This window comes from Hyaena hyaena, unplaced genomic scaffold (genome assembly GCF_003009895.1).
Source record: "Hyaena hyaena isolate Hyena2069 unplaced genomic scaffold, ASM300989v1 scaffold_632, whole genome shotgun sequence".
Taxonomy (NCBI): Eukaryota; Metazoa; Chordata; class Mammalia; order Carnivora; family Hyaenidae; genus Hyaena; species Hyaena hyaena.
The window spans coordinates 935003-956712 of NW_024081263.1; the positions used below are offsets into that span (position 1 = coordinate 935003).

Genomic DNA, 21710 nt, shown 5'->3' on the forward strand with positions numbered 1-21710 from the left:
TCTCCCTGGTCGCTGCGCTCCAAAAGGTGTGGCACCGCCCCCTGGTCATCGGGGGTGGGGTTACGTGTGGGTGACGTGGCGGCTCCTAGGCTTTGGTCGGGTTTCGGCGGCTTCAGCGCTTGGGGAGGAGGCGGTGACCACCCGGGAGACTGTGGCAGTGGTGGCGGCGGCAGGCGGCAGGGAGGAGGTAGGACTCGCTCTAGAAGGGGTCTGGCCACCGTGTCCGCTCTGGGCAGCGGCTTTCCGGGGGCGGCTACGGGAGGGGGGAAGGGAACCTGGGGCGAGCGGGCAAGTCCTGCCAGCCCGGCTCGGAGTGAGGGAATACTTCATCATCCAATCAGGAAAGCTCCTGTTGAGAAAGACGTCGGCATTAGCTAATCGGTGGTCGCAGTCCTCCAGAAGGCGGGATTTAGGCCGGGGTGGGACTTCCTGTTTCAAATAAACACCTAGGGATTTTTCCCCCTTCCGCCCACCGAAGTGTGTCCCCCCTCAGGAGGCCCGTCACCGTTTCTCCCTGAGGACTCGAAGGGATCCGCGGATATGAGAGGGCTCGGTTAGGGCCTGGGGCCGTTGCACAGCCCAGACTGGAGCCTCGGGACCACGGGACGTGCCTCTGGCCCTGTCTCTGTTTGAAGGCCCCCGGCCCGCGCTCTGGTCTGGCCGCCAGAGCCAAGTTGGAAGGAGTCTGAGGAGGGGGAACCGATTGGGCCGGAGAACGGGGGCCCAGCCCGCCGTGGGCCGGCCCCACGATCTGCGGGTGACTTTGGGCGCGAAAGTCCGGGCCAGGTCCAGAAGGGACCCGAGGATTTGCTGGTTGGGACGGGGAGGAGGATTTATGGGGAAGGAGGCTGCCTGGGGAATGACACTCTCCCCTTCACAGCAGTCCGAGGTTATGCGACTCAATGATCCCGCGGAAACGCTACGGGTCTAAGAACACGGATCAGGGTGTCTACCTGGGTCTCTCAAAGACACAGGTCCTGTCCCCTGCAACTGCTGGCAGTAGCAGCAGCGACATCGCCCCTCTGCCCCCCCCAGTGGCCCTGGTCCCTCCCCCTCCCAACACCATGTCTTGCCGTGATCGGACCCAGGAGTTCCTGTCTGCTTGCAAGTCCCTGCAGAGCCGCCAGGTAAGGACCGGGAGTGGGAAAGGCAGGAGTGAGCTTTACTGAAATCTGGGAGAGGCTGTGCTCCCTCCCTGCTGATTGACATAGTATGGGGGGTGACATGATGGAGAGCTGACTGGGTTTGGAGGGGGCTGGAGGGTCTACTAAGCAACAGAGAATGGGGTGGCCAGCTGTCTAGAGGCAAGGACTTAGACTTCTGTGTGTGTGTGTGAGAGAGAACCCCCCTGGAGGGTAGGGTTGCTATTCTGCAAGAAATAGCTCAGGTGAGAGGTGTCTGCAGTATATTTGGTTTGGATAAGGACCACGTTCTAGAAAGAGCCTTAAGCTGCGAGACGGACACTTTGAATTCTAGTTCCGGAATGGTCCTCTACCGCAAGTTTGCTCTGTGACCACAGAAAGTTGGGCCAGAAAGTCTGGTTGGGCCTCAGTTTTTATATCTGTAAAATGAAAGAAGTTTTCTTGATAAGCAACTTTTATGGAAATTACGTTGCAGTGCTTTCCTAGAAATTGGATTCCCTTGTTTCAGTCCAGACTTTCTGAATCAAAGTGGGCCCTGATTGACTGTAATTTTAAAGGTTTTTACTGCTTTTCTGCGTGATCACCAAGAACTTTCCAGTTATCCTCTTTGATTTCCCGACTGGAGAAATAGAATGTTAATCGCTCCTGTCACTTATTTAGTGCTTATGGCATACCAGGTATCTGACTAAAGTACTTCATAGCCCTTATGCTGTTTAATACCAGCAGCAACTTCATTTTCTACTAGAGGAAATAGATGTTCAGAAGGGTTTATGTCACTTGCCCCAGCCCCCCCAGCTAGTAAGTGGTAGAGTCAAGATTTGACCCTGAGTCTACCTGTGCTCAAATCTGAGCCCTAAATGACAACTGCTAATACAATTACAGTGTCCGGTAGAGGTGCTAGAGAGAATTTAGCGGACACCTGAGGAAGAGTGAAAGCTGGACATGGGGAGGAGGGGGAACTAAAGTGTCACCTCTTGATGTTGCTTTTCAGAATGGAATCCAGACAAACAAGCCGGCTCTGCGCGCTGTCCGGCAGCGCAGCGAATTTACCCTCATGGCCAAGTAAGTTGAGAGAAGTTACGTGGTGGGACGATGCGGTGTCTGGGGAGATGTTGGCTTGCATTCGGTGGCCTTGGCTGTGAGGGAGGGCTGTGCTGGTTGTGCTGGAGCTGGTGGGGGAATAGGTCCTGCCCTTTCCCATCGCGCCCTCACTAATGCCCGTTTACAGGCACATTGGGAAAGACCTCAGCAACACGTTTGCCAAGCTGGAGAAGCTGACCATCTGTGAGTGTTCTTGGGGGGTCCTTTCAGAGTTGGGGCAGTGAACCAAAGAGCTCTGAGAAACCGCAGCCCCTGAGCCTTGTCTTTGACCTCACCCGTCCTGACCTCGTTTGTCTCTGCAGTGGCAAAGCGCAAGTCCCTCTTCGATGACAAAGCAGTGGAAATCGAAGAGCTCACTTACATCATCAAACAGGTGAGCTCCTAGTGATCTGATGCCAGTGAATCACTTTCATTGTTTCCCCTTGTCTTGGAGGTCCAGAGGAAGTTTCTGGAGGCGGCCCCAAAGACCTTGCTCATCCGTTGAGCCAGTGGACACTCTTTGGTCATCTGCTGTGTACGAAGCCCTGCTGGGCACTTGCTTCACCAACCTGAGGCAAGAATTCCCACCCTGGGGGCTTCTTGCCTGTCGGGGGCATCCAGTCCCATAAACGCGTACTTCGAATGAATAGATGGCAAGTGATACAGAAAAGACCTTCAAAAGGATGAGTTGAGACAGTCTGAGGCCACTGGGAGAAACGTTATAGACGGGGGTGAAATCTAAACTGGTTTCAAGGCTTGTGTAGAGGCAGTGGGAGAACATTCCAGACAGAGGATACAGTGTGTGCAGAGGCATGGCTTGTACAAGAAAGTTCAAGTCTTTTTTTTGCTCAGCTGATATTCGCTCAGGGAGGCCTGCCCTGACCATGCTGCTTATGTGCTCCTGTGCCCCAAACTGTGCTTTTTGTGATACTTGATACTTTCTAACATTCTGTATTGTTTACTTAAGGTTTATTGTTTCTGTTCCTCTCATCTACCTCATCCCACCTGCCCACCCACCAAAGAAGAGAAAAGAAAGTGCCACAAGAGCAATGATTTTTTTTCTTCCTATTTTTTCATCTTGCTCATAGATGTATCCCACATGCTTTTTTTTTTCACTTTCATTTTCCTGTTATTTTTCCTCTCACCTCTTTTTTTTTTTTTTTAACAAATAGTTTATTGTCAAATTGGTTTCCACATAACACTCAGTGCTCATCCCCAAAAGTGCCCTCCTCCATGCCCATCCCTCCCTCCCCCACCACATCCATCAGTCCTCACTTTTTGTCAGCATTCAAGAGTCTCTCATGGTTTGCCTCTCTCCTTCTCCCCCACCATTTCCCCCCTTCTTCTCCCCCTTGTTCCTCAGTTAAGTTCCTCCTAATCCTCCTATACGTGCAAACATATGATATTTGTCCTTCTCTGCCTGACTTATTTCGCTCAGCATAACACCCTCAAGGTCCATCCATGTTGCTACACATGGCCAGATTTCATTGTTTCTCATTGCCATGTAGTATTCCATGGTATAGATAAACCACATCTTCTTGATCCATTCGTCCGTTGATGGACACTTAGGCTCTTTCCATGTTTTAGCTATTGTTGAGAGTGCTGCTATGAACCCCATGTGCTTTTTTTTGTTAAACTTTTTTTTAATGTTTTATTTCTGAGAGAGAGAGAGAGAGACAGCGTGAACAGGGGAGGGTCAGAGAAAGAGGGAGACACAATCCGAAACAGGCTCTGGGCTCTGAGCTAGCTGTCAGCACAGAGCCCGACACGGGGCTCGAACCCATGAACCGTGAGGTCATGACCTGAGCTGAAGTCGGACGCTCAACTGACTGAGCCACCCAGGCACCCCCCACATGCTTATAATAGCATCTGGCTTAGAGGAGGTCTTCCATATTTGTTGATTGAGCAATTGGCAGGAGATGAGGCCGGGAAGGTAGTTCAGTGGCTGGTTGTAAAGATCACTGTGGGCCTTGCAAAGGAGTATGGAATCACTACATGCCATAGGCTGCAAAGACAATAAGAATCTGGGTCCTAAATCTGCTTGACGGACCCCAGTACAGTACAGTCGTAATTCCTTCCTTTCCCAGCGCAATGTCACGAGAATAAAATGTGAAATCAAATGACCGCGGGGGAAAAAGCCAGCCTGGAGCATGGATGGGCAGAGAGGCCGGGGAGGAGGCTGTGCCGCTGTCCAGTGCAAAGGTGACTGCGGCAGAGGCCAGGGCAGAAGTGTTCAAGAGGGGCCGTGCAGGGTAGAAGAGGGAGGGTGCCGTGAACTACGCTATTGCGTGGGCTTTGAGGAACCACAGCCTGGATTCAGACAGTCCATCACTTATGGGGTAACCTTGGGTGAGCCAGCTAACTACTCAGAGCTTTGGTGCCCTCGGAAATAAAAGTGGGATCATCACAGCACCTACCTCGTAGGGTGGATGTGAGGATTCAGTTGTTTGTTTCTGGAGTCACCCACATTATTTGAGTGAGTTTTAGCTGCCTGATTTGGGGGATTCCCCAGGGAACAAGACAGATGTACCTTCCCTTGAAGATTTCCTATCTGAAACTAGGCAAGTAGAATTTGTCAAACAATTTCAGGATAGTGAACCCCATTAAAGACATAAGGGAAGCAGTTCCTCAGGGTAGGGGCCTACTTTAGATGGGGTGATAAAAGATTGCCTGGGTGGCTCAGTTGGATGAGCATTTGACTCTTGATTTCAGCTTTGGTCATGATCCCAGGGTCGAGGGATCGAGCCCCACGTCGGGCTCTGTGCTGAGCTTGGAGCCTACTTAAGATCCTCTCTGTCTTGGGGCGCCTGGGTGGCTTAGTCGGTTAAGCGTCCGACTTTCGCTTAGGTCATGATCTCGCGGTTTGTGGGTTCAGGCTCCATGTCGGGCTCTGTGCTGACTGCCAGCACAGAGCCTGGAGCCTGTTTCAGAGTCTGTGTCTCCCTCTCTCTCTGACCCTCCCCTGCTCACGCTGTCTCTCTCTCTCTCCTAGAAATAAATAAAAATATTTAAAAAAAAAAAAAAGATCCTCTCTTTCTTGGGGTGCCTGGGTGGCTCAGTCAGTTGAGTGTTCGATTTTGGCTCAGGTCAGGATCTCACAGTTCTCAGGTTTGAGCCCCAGATCCGGCTCTTTGCTGTCAGCATGGAGCCTGCTTTGGATCCTCTGTCTTCTCTCTCTGCCCCTCCCCAACTCTCTCAAAATAAGTAATCTTTTTTTTTTTTTAAATCTTTTTAACGTTTATTCATTTTTGAGAAACAGAGCACAAGCGGGGGAGGAGCAGAGAGGAGCAGAGAGAGAGGGAGACACAGAATCAGAAGCAGACTCCAGGCTCCCAGCTGTCAGCACAGAGCCCGACGCGGGGCTCAAACCCACAAACTGAGAGATCATGACCTGAGCTGAAGTCGGACGCCCAACCGACTGAGCCACCCAGGCACCCCCCTCCCTGTTTTTGTTTTTAAGATCCTCTTTGTCTTCCTCTGCTTCTTCCCCCTGGTCACACACACTCTCTCTCTAAAATAAAATTTAAAAGAAAAAAAAAACAGGATATGAGAATGACATTGAGGTCTGAATGGTAAAGGAAAAGCCAGTATTCCACAGAATTGGTGGGAGCACTTTCCAGAAAGTGGGAAGAGCAAAGGGAAAGGCCCTGGAGGGTGGGCTACCTTACCGCATCTGATAAACACGAAAGAGGCCAGTATGAGGAGCAGGTGAGGAGGAGACCAGGAGTTTATGAGGTTGGGGGGAAATGGGCGGGCCTGGCCACACAGCCTGTGTATAAGCCACACAGAGAACGTGATTTGTGTTCTAACTTCAGTGGAAGCTCTTGGAAGATTTTCAGCAGAGGGAGGACGCACTCCATTTCTGGTTCAGAAGCTCACCGTGGTTGCTGTGCAGAGAGTGGACTATGGTGGGCAGGCTTTAAGGGGAAGGTCATTTAGGAGGCTCTTGGCGATCGCCGAGAGAGCAAAGGTGATGGTGTGGTCTGGAGTGGGGTTAGAAAAATTGCTGAGTGGCCTGATTCGGAGCATCTGTTGGAATCGGCCGGGTTCTCTGTAGGCTCCGTCTAGGCTCCATGTGGGTTAAGGGAAAGGAGAGGAATTGAGGACGGTTCTCGAGCGTTTGGTCTGGGCAGCTGGCGACTGCTGGTGCCTTCTACCAAAAGGAAAAGAAAGGAGAAGGGGGAACAGGTTTCGGTGGAACCGTAGGGGGGATTAGGCGTTCTCTTCCGTGTTGAGTGTAAGGACAGAAAGTTGTAAGCTGCTTAGCGTGCTGGGTCTCGCACAATAAACGGATACGAGGTGCCGAGTGCCTGGTAAGTGATCAGCAGGGTGCGGTTGCGTGGCGGCACATAGATGGTTTAAGGAGGCATGAATGTGTGATGTAGAAGCTTCTGGCTTGGGTACTTCAGTGGGAAGCGGTGCCATTTTCTGAGCTAGAACTCTGAGGGAGGAGATTTTATGGGGAGGAAACCTGGAATGCAGTTTTGGACACGGGGCTCTAAGGAGGCTGCATCAGCGCCACAGGGACAGCCAGGCAGCAGTGGAAATCGTCCATGGGTCTCAGGAATGGTTGCCTCACAGGGGGGACACCTGGGCGACTCAGTCGTTCAAGCGTCTCACTCTCGATTTCCAGCTCAGGTCACAATTGCGAGGTTCATGATTTCAAGCCCCGCGTTGGGGTCTGTGCTGATGGTGCGGAGACTCCTTGGGATATTCTCTCTCTCTCTCTCTCTCTCTCTCTCTCTCTCTCTCTCTCTCCAAATAAGTAAATTTAAAGAACGGTTGGACTTGGAATACTAACTGGGGGGCCTGTTGGAGAAATCCTAGAAGTTGCCTAATCCAGTTTGTCTTCCAGCCTATTCCTTGAACTCATGATTCCTGACCTCTTCTCCCTGGGTCCCCCGGTCCCCTGCATAAGCTTTCTCTGGCACTCGGTGGCCACCTCCTTCATCTCTCTGATCTCACGTGGCCCTTGGCAACTTGGCAAGCCGGATCAGGGAGCGGAGGTATAGAAGGCCTGGCCGTGCTACTGTACCTCCTTGTGTGTGACTTCGGACAAGTCACAGCTTTCACTCTCTTGCAGTAACAATGTTTTTTAAACGTTTATTTATGTTGAGAGAGAGAGAGAGTGTGTGTATATGAGTGGGGAAGTGACAGAGACACAGAGAGAGAGAGACACAGAGAATTTCAAGCAGGCTCCATGCTCTCAGTGCAGAACCTGACTTGGGGCTTGGTCCCATGAATCGTGAGATCATGACCTAAGCTGAGATCAAGGGTCAGCCCTTAACCAGCTGAGCCACCCAGGTGTCCCAGCAATAACAATTTTTGAAAGGAATTCTGTATATAAAAGCATTTTGTTGCTGCTTCTGGCCATCATGGAGACTTGGACTTCCCTTCTGACTACTGCACAGATGTCTGGGCGGGCAGCGGGCTCTGGGTATGAGATTTGAGCCTTCGAAGCAGTTCTGTGGCCGTGTGCCTGGCCTCACAGGATAGAGTTGGGCTGTGGCGTGAAGGGGGTAACCACGTCATTTATTCACAAATGGAGGAGACCATATTTCGCCTCGTCTGGCTCTCTGTGGGGACTGAGCCAGAGCAAAGTCCTAGCAGGCCCTTCTGGTTCTGACAATACCCTCGCTCCTGTTCGTAACTTCCGCCCCGCCTTCCAAGCCAGAGCCATCTGTGCGGGAGAGACACTGGCTGAGGACTCCTTCGTTAATCGTGTCTCTGTTGGCTTTCCTTAGGACATCAATAGCCTCAACAAACAAATTGCCCAGCTTCAGGATTTTGTGAGGGCCAAGGGCAGCCAGAGCGGCCGGCACCTGCAGACACATTCCAACACCATCGTGGTCTCCCTACAGGTGGTACCTGGGGTCGGTAGAGGCGGAAGGGGGAAAGGTGTTGTCTTCTTCCTCTCATCCCCTCTCCTCTCCTTCTAGTCGAAACTGGCCTCGATGTCCAATGACTTCAAATCCGTTTTAGAAGTGAGGACAGAGGTAAGAAAAATCTGTGGGAGGGGTAGGAGTTTTGGGGTACGGGCCCAAGAGAAAGATGGGGCAGGAACGAGTGGAGGGGTGAGGGTAACAGGCTCACGGGCCAACAGGAGCGTCTAACATGCCTGCTTCCCAGAGGCCTCAGGACCTTTGCATTTCTTCCCCAACCCCAGAACCTGAAGCAGCAGAGGAACCGGCGGGAGCAGTTCTCTCGGGCGCCTGTGTCAGCCCTGCCCCTTGCCCCCAACCACCTGGGTAAGTCCTAGGCGATGATGGGGTGGGCGGTGGGGGGTTGCTGAGGAGCAAGACCCAGTGACTCTGGCTTTGGTGGCGCCCTCTAACCCTGTGACGGCTGCGGTCGGGTAGGAGAACAGACGAGCAAGGGAGATGCTAGGCTTTGTCTCAGAGGTCACACCTGATGGCTGGCGTCCATGACCCACACATGGTCTGCCCCATTCTCATGGTCGAGGCCGACCTCAGCCACGTGCAGTACAGTGATAGTTTCTAATCTTTTTGTGCGCTTACCTCATTTGCATTCTCTCACTTGAATTTTTTTTTTAACGTGTATTTTTGAGAGAGAGAGAGAGCACAAGCCAGGGAGGGGCAGAGAGAGAGGGAAACAGGATCTGAAGTGGGCTTTGTGCTGACAGCAGCGAGCCCGATACGGGGCTCGAACTCACAAACTACGAGATCATGACCTGAGCTGAAGTCGGACGCTCAACTGACTGAGCTACCCGGGCGCCGCTCTCTCACTTAATTGTCCCCCCCTCCTGCAAGAAAGCAGCTGTTACTGTCCCCCATTTTAGAGTTGAGGAAACCAAGGCTCTGAGAGGTTAAATGGCTTGTTCCCAGGGTCACAAGGCTAGTAAGAGCGAGAGCTGCCATTCACACCAGAGCACGTGGGCCTTGAACCTAAGAAGTGCTTTTCCTTTCTCTCTCTAGGGGGCGGTGCTGTGGTTTTGGGGGCGGAGTCCCGTGCCCCCGGGGACGTGACCATTGACATGATGGACTCTCGGACCAGCCAGCAGCTGCAGCTCATAGATGAGCAGGTACCTGGGCTCCCAGCTGGGGAAGAGGTGCTCCTCTGTCCTCCCCTGTGGGCCACCCGCAAGAGCTGGAATGTGCCCTGAATGGAATGGCAAGCGGTGACGGTCCTAAAGAGGCAGGCTCTGCCCTGAGGAAGCTCCCAGTGCTCATGCGGTCTCTCTCCTCTGAAGGATTCCTACATCCAGAGCCGGGCAGACACCATGCAGAACATTGAGTCCACGATTGTCGAGCTGGGCTCCATCTTTCAGCAGTTGGCGCACATGGTTAAGGAGCAGGAAGAGACTATTCAGAGGTAAGTCTCCCTCTTTCACCCTAGACAGAAGGACCTTCTCTTCTCATCCTAAAGGCCTGCAGAGACGGCTTGCTGCCCTTTGGGAGAGTAGAGTGAATCCGGCCCACCCGCAGGGCCAAGTTCATCTGCATCCATCCGTTCAACAAGCGTTTATTGAGCACCTGTTTCATGTTGGGCGCCGTTCTAGATGCTGGGGATGTAGCAACGAGTAGGACAATAGAGTCTCAGTAGTAATAGGTCTGGAAGTCAATAGGGCAGATGAGGACAGCTGTTCAAAAGAATTGACAAGAAGTTTTCAGGTAGTGATAAGGTCTGTAGAGAGAATTACAATGGGGTGACCTGTTAAGGTGACTGAGTAGTTACCTATTTTTCTTTTAATGTTTTATTATTGAGACAGAAACAGAGCATGAGTGGGGGAGGGACAGAGAGAGAGAGAGGGAGACACAGGATCCGAAGCAGCTCCAAGCTCTGAGCTGTCAGCGCAGAGCCCGATGCAGGGCTTAAACCCATGGACCGTGAGATCATGCCCTGAGCCAAAGTCGGACACTTAACCGACTGAGCCAACCAGGTGCCCTGAGTAGTTACCTATTGATGGACTCAGGTGTCTTCCCTATCTTGGCTGTTGTAAATAACGCTCCAGTGAACCTAGGGGTGCATGTAGCTATTGGAATTAGGGTTTTTTTCCCAGATAAATGCCCAGAAGTAGAATTACTGGATTGTATGATGGTTCTATTTTTAATTTCTTTTTTAAGTTTATTTATTTATTTTGAGAGGAGAGTGGAGAAAGAGAGAGGGAGGGAGGGAGAGAGAATCCCAAGCAGGCTCTGCAGTATTGGTGCAGAGCGCAATGTGGGGTTTGAACCCACAAATGGTGAGATCATGACCTGAGCTGAAGTTGAGTTGGATGCTTAACCGATGCAGCCACCCAGGCGTCCCTATTTTTTAATTTTCTGAGGAATCTCCATGCTGTTTCCCGCAGTCTCTGCATCAGTTTACATTTCTACCAGCAGTGCATGAGGGTTTCTTTTCTCCACATCCTCGCCAACCCTCGTTCATTCTTTCTTTTTTTTTTTTAAATCATCCTGACAGGTGTGAAGTGATATATCTTATCGTGGCTATGGTTTGCATGCTGTTGAGTGATGTTGAGCGTCTGATTCCCTATGGGTGGTGGCCATCTGGATGTCTTTTTTGGAAAAATGTCTACTCAGACACTGTGCATTTATTAATTGGATTGTTTATAGATTTTTGGCTGTTGAGTTGTATGAGGTCTTTATATTTTTTGGACATTGGCCCCTTATCAGATGTATGACTTGCAAACTTTTCTCCCTCTTAGTGGAAAAGAACTTTGTTGGTTGTTTTCTTCGTTGTGCAAAAGGTTTGATTGTACTCCCATTTGTTATTTTTGCTTTTGTTGCCCTTGCCTGCAACGTCAGATCCAAAAACATATCGCTAAGTGATGTCAAGGAGTCTACCCCCTATGTTTTCTTCTAGGATTTTTATAGTTTCAGGACTTACATTCAAGTCTTGAATCCATTTTGAGTTTATTTTTGTGTATGGTGGAAGGAAGTGGTCCAGTTTCATTCTTTTGCATGGAGCTGTCCAGTTTTCTTGACGCCATTTATTGAAGTGATTGTCTGACCCTTACCCATTGTAGAGTCTTATCTCATTTGTTGTAGATAATTTATGTGGTGTTTTTTTTTTTTAATTTTTAACGTTTATTTATCATTGAAAGACAGAGACAGAGCATGATCATGGGAGGAACAGAGAGAGGGGGAGACACAGAATTGGAAGTAGGCTCCAGGCTCTGAGCTGGCTGTCAGCACAGAGCCCAATGCAGGGCTCGAACCCACAAACCGTGAGATCATGACCTGAGCCGAAGATGGACGCTTAACCAGCTGAGCCCCCCAGGCGCCCCTCTTTCCTGTTTTCTTACGTGGCTGCTCTAGGGGTTACATCATCAGCTTTCGCAGCCTCTTTCATGTGAAATGGAAGAACTCTGCGACCCTGTCATCCAGGCTTCATGCTGTTGCACCTACATACGTACAGAATCCCATAGTCCAGTATTACGCTTCCTGTTTTACAGAAATTAAGAGGGAAAAAATTGTCTTTCAAATTTACTTCTCTGTTTACCATTTCCAGTGCTCTCCATTTCTTCCCAGATGTCCAGTTTCCATCTGGTATCACTTCCCTTGAACCTGAAGAACTTTCTGTAGCATTTGCATAGTGCAGATCGGCTGACGACATGTTGTTTTACTTTCCTTTTCTCTGAAAATTTCTTTATTTCACTTTGTTCTCTTTCTCTCTCTCTCTCTCTCTCTCTTTTTTTTTTTTTTCTGAGAGAGAGCATGAGCAGGGGAAGGGCAGAGAGAAAGAGACAGAGAGAGAGAGAGAGACGCAGAATTCTTCCTTGCAGTTTTTTCTTTTTATTGTTGAAGAGTCACTGTTTGTTGTCTTTCTCTCTCTCTCTCTCTCTCAAAACTAAACATTTAAAAAAAGAATTAAAAAAGAAGAGACACCAACCGCTTGTTCGCTCACTCTCTCTCACCACCCTCCCTCTNAGAGAGAGAGAGAGAGACGCAGGATCCAAAGCAGGCTCCAAGCTCTGAGCTGTCAGCACAGAGCCCAACCCAGGGCTCAAACTCCCAAAGGGTGAGATCATGACCTGAGCCAAAGTCGATGTTCAGCCGACTGAGCCACCCAGGCGCTCCTCTTTCTCTCTCTTTTTCTTCAAAGTTTATTTATTTTGAGAGAGAGAGCATGCATGCAGGGGAGAGGCAGAGAGAGAAGGAAAGAGAGAGAATCCTAAGCAGGCTCCACACTGCCAGCACAGAGTCCAGTGCAGGCTGGAACTCACCAACTGTAAGATCATGACCTGAGCTGAAACCAAGAGTCAGATGCTTAGCCTACTGAGCCAACCAGGCATCCCCTCTCTTTCTCTCTCTCTCTTATTATTTTTTATATTTATTTTTTAAATTATTATTTTAAATGTTTATTTTTGAGAGAGACAGAGACAGAGCATGAGCAGGGGAGGGGCAGAGAGAGATGGAGACACAGAATCTGAAGCAGGCTCTAGGCTCCCAGCTGTCAGCACAGAGCCTGACTCAGGGCTCAAACTCACAGACTGTGAGATCATGACCTGAGCCGAAGTCGGATGTCCAACTGACTGAGCCACCCAGGTGCCCCAAGCAAGTCTCTCTGTTTTTTAAAAAAAAAAATTTTAATGTTTTATTTATTTCTGAGAGAGAGAGACAGCGTGAGCAGGGAAGGGTCAGAGAGAGAAGGAGTTACAGAATCTGAAGCAGTCTCCAGGCTCTGAACTAGCTGTCAGCACAGAGCCCGACGCGGGGCTTGAACCCACGAACTGTGTGATCGTGACCTTAGCCAAAGTTGGACGCCTAACCGACTGAGCCACCCAGGCACCCCAAGTCTCTTTCTTTTTAAAATTTATTTATTTTTAGAGAGAGTGAGAGAGAGAGACAGTGTGTGGGGAGTGGAGGGACAGAGAAAGAGAGGGAGAGAGAGAATCCCAAGCAGGCTCTGAACAATTGGTGTAGAGCCCGATGCTGGGCTGGAACTCAAACCATGAGATCATGACCTGAGCTGAAGTTTTAATCAACTGAGTGACCCAGGTGCCTCTCGTTTTTTTTTTTTTTTCCTTAAATGTGTATTTATTTGAAAGAGAGCATAGCAGCACATGTGCACACAGGAGCGGGGGAAGGGCTGAGAGAGGGAGAGGGAGAATCCCAAGCAGGCTCCACACGGTCAGTGAAGAGCTGTCACGGGGTTCGATTCCACAAACCATCGGCTCATGACCTGAGCCGAAAAGTCAGGACATTTAACAGATTGAGCCACCCTGGCGCCTGTTTTGTGTTTTTAAAGTTAGGCTCTATGCCCAGTGTGGGGCCTGAACTCACAAGGATTCAAGACTCGCAGGCTCCACTGACTGTCCCACCCTCGTTCTAGAAGGATGTTTCCCCTGGTTATGGAATTCTGGATTTATGATTTTACTCTTTAAGCACATCAGATCTATCACTCTACTGTCATTTGATCTGTTTCATTCTCAATGAGAAGGAAGTGGTAACGTTCACTGTTTATGTGATGTCTTTTTCTTGGCTCCTTTTCAGTTGTTGTCTTTTGGTTGTTTTGTTGTGTTTTGTCATTGCTTTTTACCAGTTGACCAGCATGTGTCCAGATGTCACTTCCTTTGAATTTCTCTTTCTTGGGGTTTGCCGAGCCTCTCGAATCTGTACATTTATGCCTTTCACAAAGTTTAGGAACTCTCTGGCCATTATTTGCTCAGACCACGCCCAGTTCCTAAGACTGTTTCAGCCTCCTCAGCTCAGTACAGGGGAGGCCAGTGGCGGGGAGAGGGGCAGAAGGAGATGTGGGAGGTGGTGGAATCCACACGTCCTCACGTGCCTGCCCACTTGCTCTTAGGCCTTTTAGCAACACGCAGTCTTGGTTGCTCTTTAATCCCACACGGCGCCTAGCAGAGCGCTTTCACCCTGGGTTATAGGTCAAGTGAGGCTCGGTGAACACCTGTTATTTGTAGAAAGCACAGTTCCCTGTACTGATCTGATCCATTAAGCAGCCTCACATATTTGATTGGGTGAAGAAAATAGGTCCCTGGCCTCACACGTGGAGATTCAGATTCCATAGAGGTGAGTGGAGTGGACCTCCAGGAATCACCCATTTTATAGAAGCTCGAAGGGTTCCGATGAGCATCCCAGTTTGAGAACCACTAGTTAACAGGATATTTTATTCAACAACTATGGTACCAGCCATTTATAAGGTGCCGTGAGTACAGCTGTCTTGGTCTTGGGATCAAGAGACTTCAAAAGACTGACACTTACCTGGCTCAACTGGTACCTCGGGAACTCCTCACTGGGTCGTTCCACAAACACTGTAGTTCCGCAGGCTGTGATGTACTTTGAATATTAGAATATTCCTATAGGTTCAGTGAGACAGAATTATAAAAGATATTTGGGTTTTTTTGTCCATTGCATATGTGTTTGTTTTATTTATTTATTTTTTTATGTTTTATTTATTTCTGAGAGAGACAGTGTGAGCAGGGGAGGGTCAGAGAGAGAGGGAGACACAGAATCCAAAGCAGACTCGAGGCTCTGAGCTGTCAGCACAGAGCCCGACGCGGGGCTTGAACCCACGAACCATGAGATCATGCCCTGAGCTGAAGTCGGACACTTAACCGACTGAGCCACCCAGGCACTCCATCGTGTATGTGTTTTAAATAGTTAACATGATAGCATGCATGCAGTCTTTAACCTCTAGTCTTCCTTGAAACATTGTCGTAAGTATCTTTCAGTGTTAGTATTCGTTTGGCCATTGGTTGAGCAAACACCTGTTGTCGCAGCCATGAGCTAGTCCTGCTGGGTCTGGGGATGGGTCGGTGAAAGACAGTTCTGGTCCTCATGGAGCTGTGTCAACTCGGAGAGTGACATGCTGACAGTTACGGCTTAGCATGGGAAGTGCAGGAAGAGGAGATAAGGGAACTCAGACTAGGTACCTCTTCTAGAAGTAGAAAATACCAAGCTAAGTCTTGAGGAGGAATGCCAGCCAAAGACGGGGAAAGGAAAACCTATTGTCGGGGGGGGGGGGGGGGCACTAGGGCACTAGGATTAATTGGATCAGTGCAACAGCTGTCACTGAATGGCTCGGAAGCAATTTTACAGTGGATTGAAACACAAAAGAAAAATTGTGGGCACCAATATGTACAAGAAATTGAGATTCTGAAAGCATGAAATTTTTAAATTAAAAAAAAATTTTGGAGGGGCACCTGGGTGGCTGTCGGTTAAACGTCTGACTTTGGCTCAGGTCATGATCTCAACGGTTTGTGGGTTCGAGCCCTGCGTCGGGCTCTGTGCTGACAGCCAGCTCAGAGCCTGGAGCCTGTTTCAGATTCTGTGTCTTCCTCTCTCTCTGACCCTCCCCTTCTCACGCTGTGTGTGTGTCTCTCTCTCTCAGAAATAAATAAAACAGTAAAATTTTTTTTTAAAATTTTTTAAAATGTTTATTTTTGAGAGAGACAGAGCGCAAAGGGGGAGGGGCAGAGAGAGATAGGGAGACACACAGACTTTGAAACAAGGTCCAGGCTCTGAGCTGTCAGCACAGATCCTGACCTGGGGCTCAAACTCAGGAATGACAAGATCATGACTTAAGCTGAAGTTGGGCCCTTAACCAACTGAGTCACCCAGGTGCCCCTTAAATTTTGTTTTTATTTATTATTTCATTTATTATTATTTTGTAACATTTATTTTTGAGAGAGTCAGAGTGTAAGTGGGGGAGGGACAGAGAGGTGGAGACACAGAATCCGAAACAGGCACAGAGCCTGATGCAGGGCTCAAACCTACGAACTGTGAAATCATGATCTGAGCTGAAGTTGGATGCTTAACCAACTAAGCCACCAAGGCAACCCTTAAATTTTGTTTTTAATGTTTATTTTTTAGAGAGAGAGCGAGCAAGCGGGAGAGGGGCAGAGAGAGAGGGAGACACAAAATCTGAAGCAGACTCAAGGGTTCGAGCTGTCAGCACAGAGCCCAACATGAGGCTCGAACACACAAACTGAGATCATGACCAAAGCTTAAGCTGGACCAACTGAGCCGCCCAAGTGCACCTCGAAAGGATGATATTTTTAAGATAGACCTAAACATTGGGGTGCCTGGGTGACTCAGTCAGTTAAGTGTCCGACTTCGGCTCAGGTCATGATACCAATGTTCGTGGGTTCGAGGCCCACGTCAGGCTGTGTGCTGACAGCTCAGAGCCTGGAGCCTGCTTCGGATTCTGTGTCTCCCTCTCTCTCTGACCATCCCCTGCCCACGCTGCCTCTCTCTCTCTTTCTCAGAAATAAATCAAAGACATTAAAAAAATAATAATAAATAAAATAGACCTAAGCATTCTTCTCTTTGCTTCCTCCATGCCAGTAGATCTGGATTTGAGCACCCTCTTTAGAAACCATGGAGTTGGGAGCACATGAGTGGCTCAATCGGTTGGGTATCCAACTCTTACTGATTTCGGCTCGGGTCATGATATCACATTTTGTGAGTTAGAGCCCCACATCAGGCTCTGTGCTGACAGTGTGGAACCTGCTTGGGATTCTCTCTCTCTCCCTCTCTGCCCCTCCCTTGATATCTCTCTCTCTCTCTCTCTCTCTCAAAATAAATAAATAAATAAACTTTAAAAAAGGTTATTTAGGGGGCACCTGGGTGGCTCAGTCAGTTAAGCATCCGACTTTGGCTCAGGTCATGATCTCACGGTTCATGGGTTCAAGCCCTATATCGGGCTCTGTGGTGACAGCTCAGAGCTTGCAGCCTGCTTCGGATTCTGTGTCTCCTTCTCTCTCTGCCCCTTCCCTCCTCACGCTCTGTCTCACTCTATCTCTCAAAAATAAATAAATGTAAAATAAATAAGTAAGTAAATAAATAAATGCTAGAAAAGCATTGCTAAAACATTGAAAGCATTTTTCCCCCTTCCATTTAAGACCAAGGCAATATTCACAGACGGCATTTGATTGTTTTGCCTCTTTAGTCTCCCTTCTGCTTTGTTTCTTGTGACACTGACTTTTCACTGAAGAGGCCAGTGCCTCTTATAGAAAGTCCCACATGTAAATTTGTCCAACATTTCCTCATGATTAGACTTAGGTTCTAGATTTTTGGCTAGCTGTGTAGGTGATTGTTATCAGTAGGCATGTGATGAGGTCATCCTTTTTCTGGCGATGCCAGGTTTGGTCACTTGTTTAATGTGGTGACCATCCCACTAAGTCATCTGTGGAATGATGCTTCGAGTCCCTGTGAACATCCAGCTCCATAGACCCGTGATGGTCCTTGCCTGATTCATTTGTGACATTGTGGCGACATGGCAATTCTCTTATTTTCTCCTCCCTGCTACATTGTTATAGCTGGCATCCTTCTGTAAAGGAGCTTTCTCAGGGCGCCTGGGTGGCTCAGTCAGTTGAGCATCCAGCTTCGATTCAAGTCGTGATCTTGCAGTTCCCTAGTTTGAGCCCCAGGTCAGGCACTATTTTGACAGTTCAGATCCTGGAGCCTGCTTCGGATTCTGTCTCTCCCTCTCTCTCTGCTCCTCCCCCGCTCTCACGCTGTCTCTCTCTCCTTCTCCTTCTCTCTCTTCTTTAAAAAGAAGGTTCCTGGGGTGCCTGGGTGGCTTAGTTGGTTAAGCGACCGACTTTCGCTTGGGTCATGATCTCACAGTTCGTGGGTTCGAGCCCCGCGTCGGGCTCTGTGCTGATTGCCAGCTCAGAGCCTGGAGCCTATTTCAGAGTCTGTGTCTCCCTCTCTCTCTGACCCTCCCCTGCTCATGCTGTCTCTCTCTCTTTCTCTCCTAGAAATAAATAAAAATATAAAAATAAATAAATAAATAAATAAATAAATAAATAAAAAGCAGGTTCCTTGGGGCTCCTGGGTGGCTTAGTCGGTTAAGCGACCGACTTTCGCTTGGGTCATGATCTCGCAGTTCGTGGGTTCGAGCCCTGTGTCGGGCTCTGTGCTGACTGCCAGCTCGGAGCCTGGAGCGTGTTTCAGTCTGTGACTCCCTCTCTCTCTGACCCTCCCCTGCTCACGCTGTCTCTCTCTCTCTCCTAGAAATAAATAAAACATTTAAAAAAAAAAAAAAAAAAAGGCTCCTCAGGGTGCCTGAGTGACTCAGTCAGTTAAGCGTCTGACTTCAGCTCAGGTCATGATCTTGTGGTTTGTGGTTTCCAGCCCCACACCAGGCTCTATGCTGACAACTCAGAGCCTGGAGCCTGTTTCACATTCTGTGTCTCCCTCTCTCTCTGCCCCTATCCCACTGACACGTGCTCTTTCCCTCTCTCAAAAATAAACAAACATTAAGCATTTTTTTTAATAAAAGGTTTCTCTCTTTAAACTTTACTAGGAATAATGGATAATTTTTATTCAATGTAAAAGGTAATCCATTACCATCATTTTCTTAAAAATTTATTTTGAGGGCAGAGGGAGGGGCAGAGAGAGAGGGAGAGAGAGAATCCTAGGCAGGCTCTGCATCATCAGTGCAGAGCCCAACATGAGACTTGAACTCACAAACCGTGAGATCATGACCTGAGCCGAAGTCGGACACTTAACCTACTGAGCCACCCAGGTGCCCCCATCATTATCTTGTTTTAAATACTTATTTATTTTTGAGAGAGAGAGAGAGCAGGAGCGGGAGCGGGCTTTTAAAGAGGGAGACACAGAATCTGAAGCAGGCTTCAGACTCTGAGCTCTCAGTACAAAACCCGATGGAGGCTCGAACCCATGAACCATCAGATCATGACCTGACCTGAAGTTGGACACAACCAAGTGAGCCACTCAGGCACCCCCATCATTTTTTTGCTATTACAGTCAGATTTCCTAAACTTGGCCACGTGGAGCTCCTTAAAGGCAGCTACCATATCCTCTGAACATGACCCAGCTCCTCTCTGTCCATCCTTATGAAGCTTTGAGGAAACTTATACTCCAAAAACTAAAATCTCAGGTCTCTTAATCATGGCCAAATAATCTTTCCAGTTCCTAGGCTTACTGTTTTTTTCTGTTCAGCCTCCTTTTTATTGTCATCCCCAACATATACTCACCTTCTCGTGCTCTGGGTTTTCCTGTCTCTCCATCCATCTGGTCACAGACCCTTGCCATGCAGGCAGACTCCAGCTGCTTATGCTGGATTTCTTCCTCCTCCAGAAGATGCCCCTTTGTCCCCCACCCCCCACCGTTCAAACTTGTTTCCTTTCTGTTTTCTTGAGCCTTGTCCTTCCCAAGCCATTATTTTCTGCCCCCCTCATTTCCGTCTCCTACTCCCCATTTCTCCGAGTATCCCGCTGATCCCTAATTTTTTACTACCAGTGTCCCCTCTCATTAGTTTTTATTCATGGATTCCCATTTAAAATCTTTCTTAGGCCAGGGGCGCCTGGGTGGCTCAGTGTCCTACTCTTGATTTTGGTTCAGGTCGTGATCTCATGGTTTGTGTTTGGGCCCTGAGTCAGGCTCTGCACTGTCATCTTGGGATTCTCTCTCCCTCTCTCTCTGCCCCTCCTCTGTACATTCTCTCTCTCTCTCAAAATAAATAAACTTAAAAAAAAAAAACGTTTAAAATCTTCTATGTTAGACTGCATTGACTATCCATTTTTGTTAAGCAAAGCCATTCCTAATGGGCAGGGTGAACATTTTTGGGTATGACAATGGAATCCACACTGAGAAATGAGATTCCAGCCCAAAGGTAGGAAACTTGTTACTAATTTAGTCAGCCACTCTGATATAAATAGGGAATCATGTACAGCCCGGGCTCCTGTACTTGAATTCTTTTTTTTGTTTTGTTTTGGTTTTTTTTGTTTGTTTTTGAATTCTTTTTAAATGTATGTATGTAATCTCTACAACTAACATGGGGCTTGAACTCACGGCCCCAAGATCAAGAGTCACATGCTCTTTTGACTCAGCCAGCTGGCACCCCCGGGCTCTTGTATTTGGACAGAGATTAGTTCACAGTCCTCATGGGCACCTTCTGAGGACCTTGGGCTTCCAGCCACTGGCCCAGCCTCTCATGTTCCAACTGCATTACGAGACTCCACCTTTTCTGTCCCCAGAGCTCACAGAGGTCTCTGTTCACAGGGACTTCCTTTGCAAAGACCAGGGTTTGTATTGGGTTTTCAGGATTGCATATGCAGGTTGGCAGGGAAATGTTTTATTTTCCTCAGCAGTCTCTCAAGAGATGGCCCTTCCTCTGAGGACTTCTTTATATCCTAGGGAGACATGGTCAACTAATTACAATGTAGGGCTTTTCTTCTCCCCTGACTTCTGTCCCTGTCATGCAGTTTTTCCTCCTCTGTTAACTCAGAGCCTGGATTTCTTAAGTCTAATGGTCTATGGATGTACCACCATCCCCTATTATAAACGCAACACTATTTATCAGACAAAAATCAATAAATACTGATGAGTCAAAAATTCGAAGAGCTAACATTATGGGGGCTCTTACTAAGGGTTGGGCTCCTTCTGTTTGTTAACTCATTTAAGGCCGACAACGACTGGAGAGGCCGGGTTGGTGTGCCCTCATTTTCCCTCCTTTGCAGTTGAAGAAAATGTGTCTGGAAGCTCGACTGGCTCGGGATCATAAGCTAATAAGCTGCAGAGCTAATTTTCAAAACAGAGCCAAGACCTGTTGCTGTTACCCTTCCAGAGCTTTCTCTGTATGCAAGTGCATATACACAAAGATGGGATCATAGTGTCTGTGTGTACTTCTCGCTCCCGCGCGCTGGGACTGTCTTTCCGTATCCGAAGAATATACTATAACAGCATTCTTTTTAATCCAGTGCCCTTCTCTTTCCTCTTCTCTTGGCCCTGCTCCCAGGATCGACGAGAACGTGCTAGGAGCCCAGCTGGATGTCGAGGCCGCCCATTCAGAGATCCTCAAGTACTTCCAGTCGGTCACCTCTAACCGGTGGCTCATGGTCAAAATCTTCCTCATTCTCATTGTCTTCTTCATCATCTTCGTGGTCTTCCTTGCCTGAATCCTGTCCGGTCTGAGGCACTTAATGGGGGGTTGAAACCCCTTTGGGAGGGCAGGTGGCCAGTGCTGTCGCTGAGCCCGTGCAGGGTGCTCGGGAGAAAGGCCCTGTTTCCCTGGAACTGCTGAGAATGGCCACCGTCCCGACCCCTGACCCTTCGCCTCTGGCCACCCTGCCCTCCCCTCGCCACCCTCAGGCCCATGAAACACACGGTTCTGGATTTGTACTCTGCTGTGAAGTGGCCGGGAGGGAGCAGAGGGCTCCCAACTGGGGGGCCTGTGGAGGGGGTTGTCTCCACTAGGTAGGAGATTTTCAGAAATTCCCCAGCCTCTTCCAAAGGAAACTGGCAGCAAGGGGAGATGATGCCCTTTCCCCACCTGCCTGCCAGTGAGGAGAGGAAGCGAAACTGCCCCCGTCCCGGGACCAACTTTCCTATCTGGGTTAGAATTTGACCTTTCTTCTTCCTCTCTTCACCATGTGAGGCAGGGGGCCCTAAGCCCCTCGGCTGCCCGCACCGCCCCAACTCTGGCTGCTGGTGACTCGGTCTGCCAAATGCGCTGCAGCCCGTTTTCTCCCAATTACAGCAAGACTGTCAGCCTCACTGGCCTGTCGTCATTTCTGGGTGGGAGCGTCGAAGG

General features: G+C 49.0%; 1 protein-coding gene across 2 annotated transcripts; it reads left to right on the top strand.

Annotated features, from left to right (window-relative positions):
* The first annotated feature begins 55 nt into the window (after window positions 1-55).
* STX5 (syntaxin 5) lies at window positions 56-21673 on the top strand. 2 transcript variants are annotated; one of them, XM_039257699.1, is made up of 11 exons: window positions 56-187; window positions 884-1127; window positions 2134-2204; window positions 2371-2426; window positions 2546-2616; window positions 7967-8083; window positions 8162-8218; window positions 8389-8470; window positions 9158-9264; window positions 9433-9554; window positions 20916-21673. In XM_039257699.1, the coding sequence occupies exons 2-11, from the start codon at window positions 903-905 to the stop codon at window positions 21073-21075; spliced, it is 1068 nt and encodes a 355-aa protein (XP_039113630.1). In that variant the 5' UTR covers window positions 56-187; window positions 884-902; the 3' UTR covers window positions 21076-21673. The 2 variants fall into 2 exon arrangements, with proteins under 2 accessions (XP_039113630.1, XP_039113631.1); XM_039257700.1 differs by lacking the exon at window positions 56-187 and having other exon boundaries at window positions 452-1127.
* The last annotated feature ends 37 nt before the right edge of the window (window positions 21674-21710 follow it).

Coding starts and splice junctions, on each gene's coding strand:
- STX5 (XM_039257699.1), top strand. CDS start 903: ATGATCCCGCGGAAACGCTACGGGTCTAAGAACACGGATCAGGGTGTC. Junction 2,205..2,370: donor GAATTTACCCTCATGGCCAA/GTAAGTTGAGAG, acceptor GCCCGTTTACAG/GCACATTGGGAAAGACCTCA. Junction 2,617..7,966: donor TCACTTACATCATCAAACAG/GTGAGCTCCTAG, acceptor GGCTTTCCTTAG/GACATCAATAGCCTCAACAA.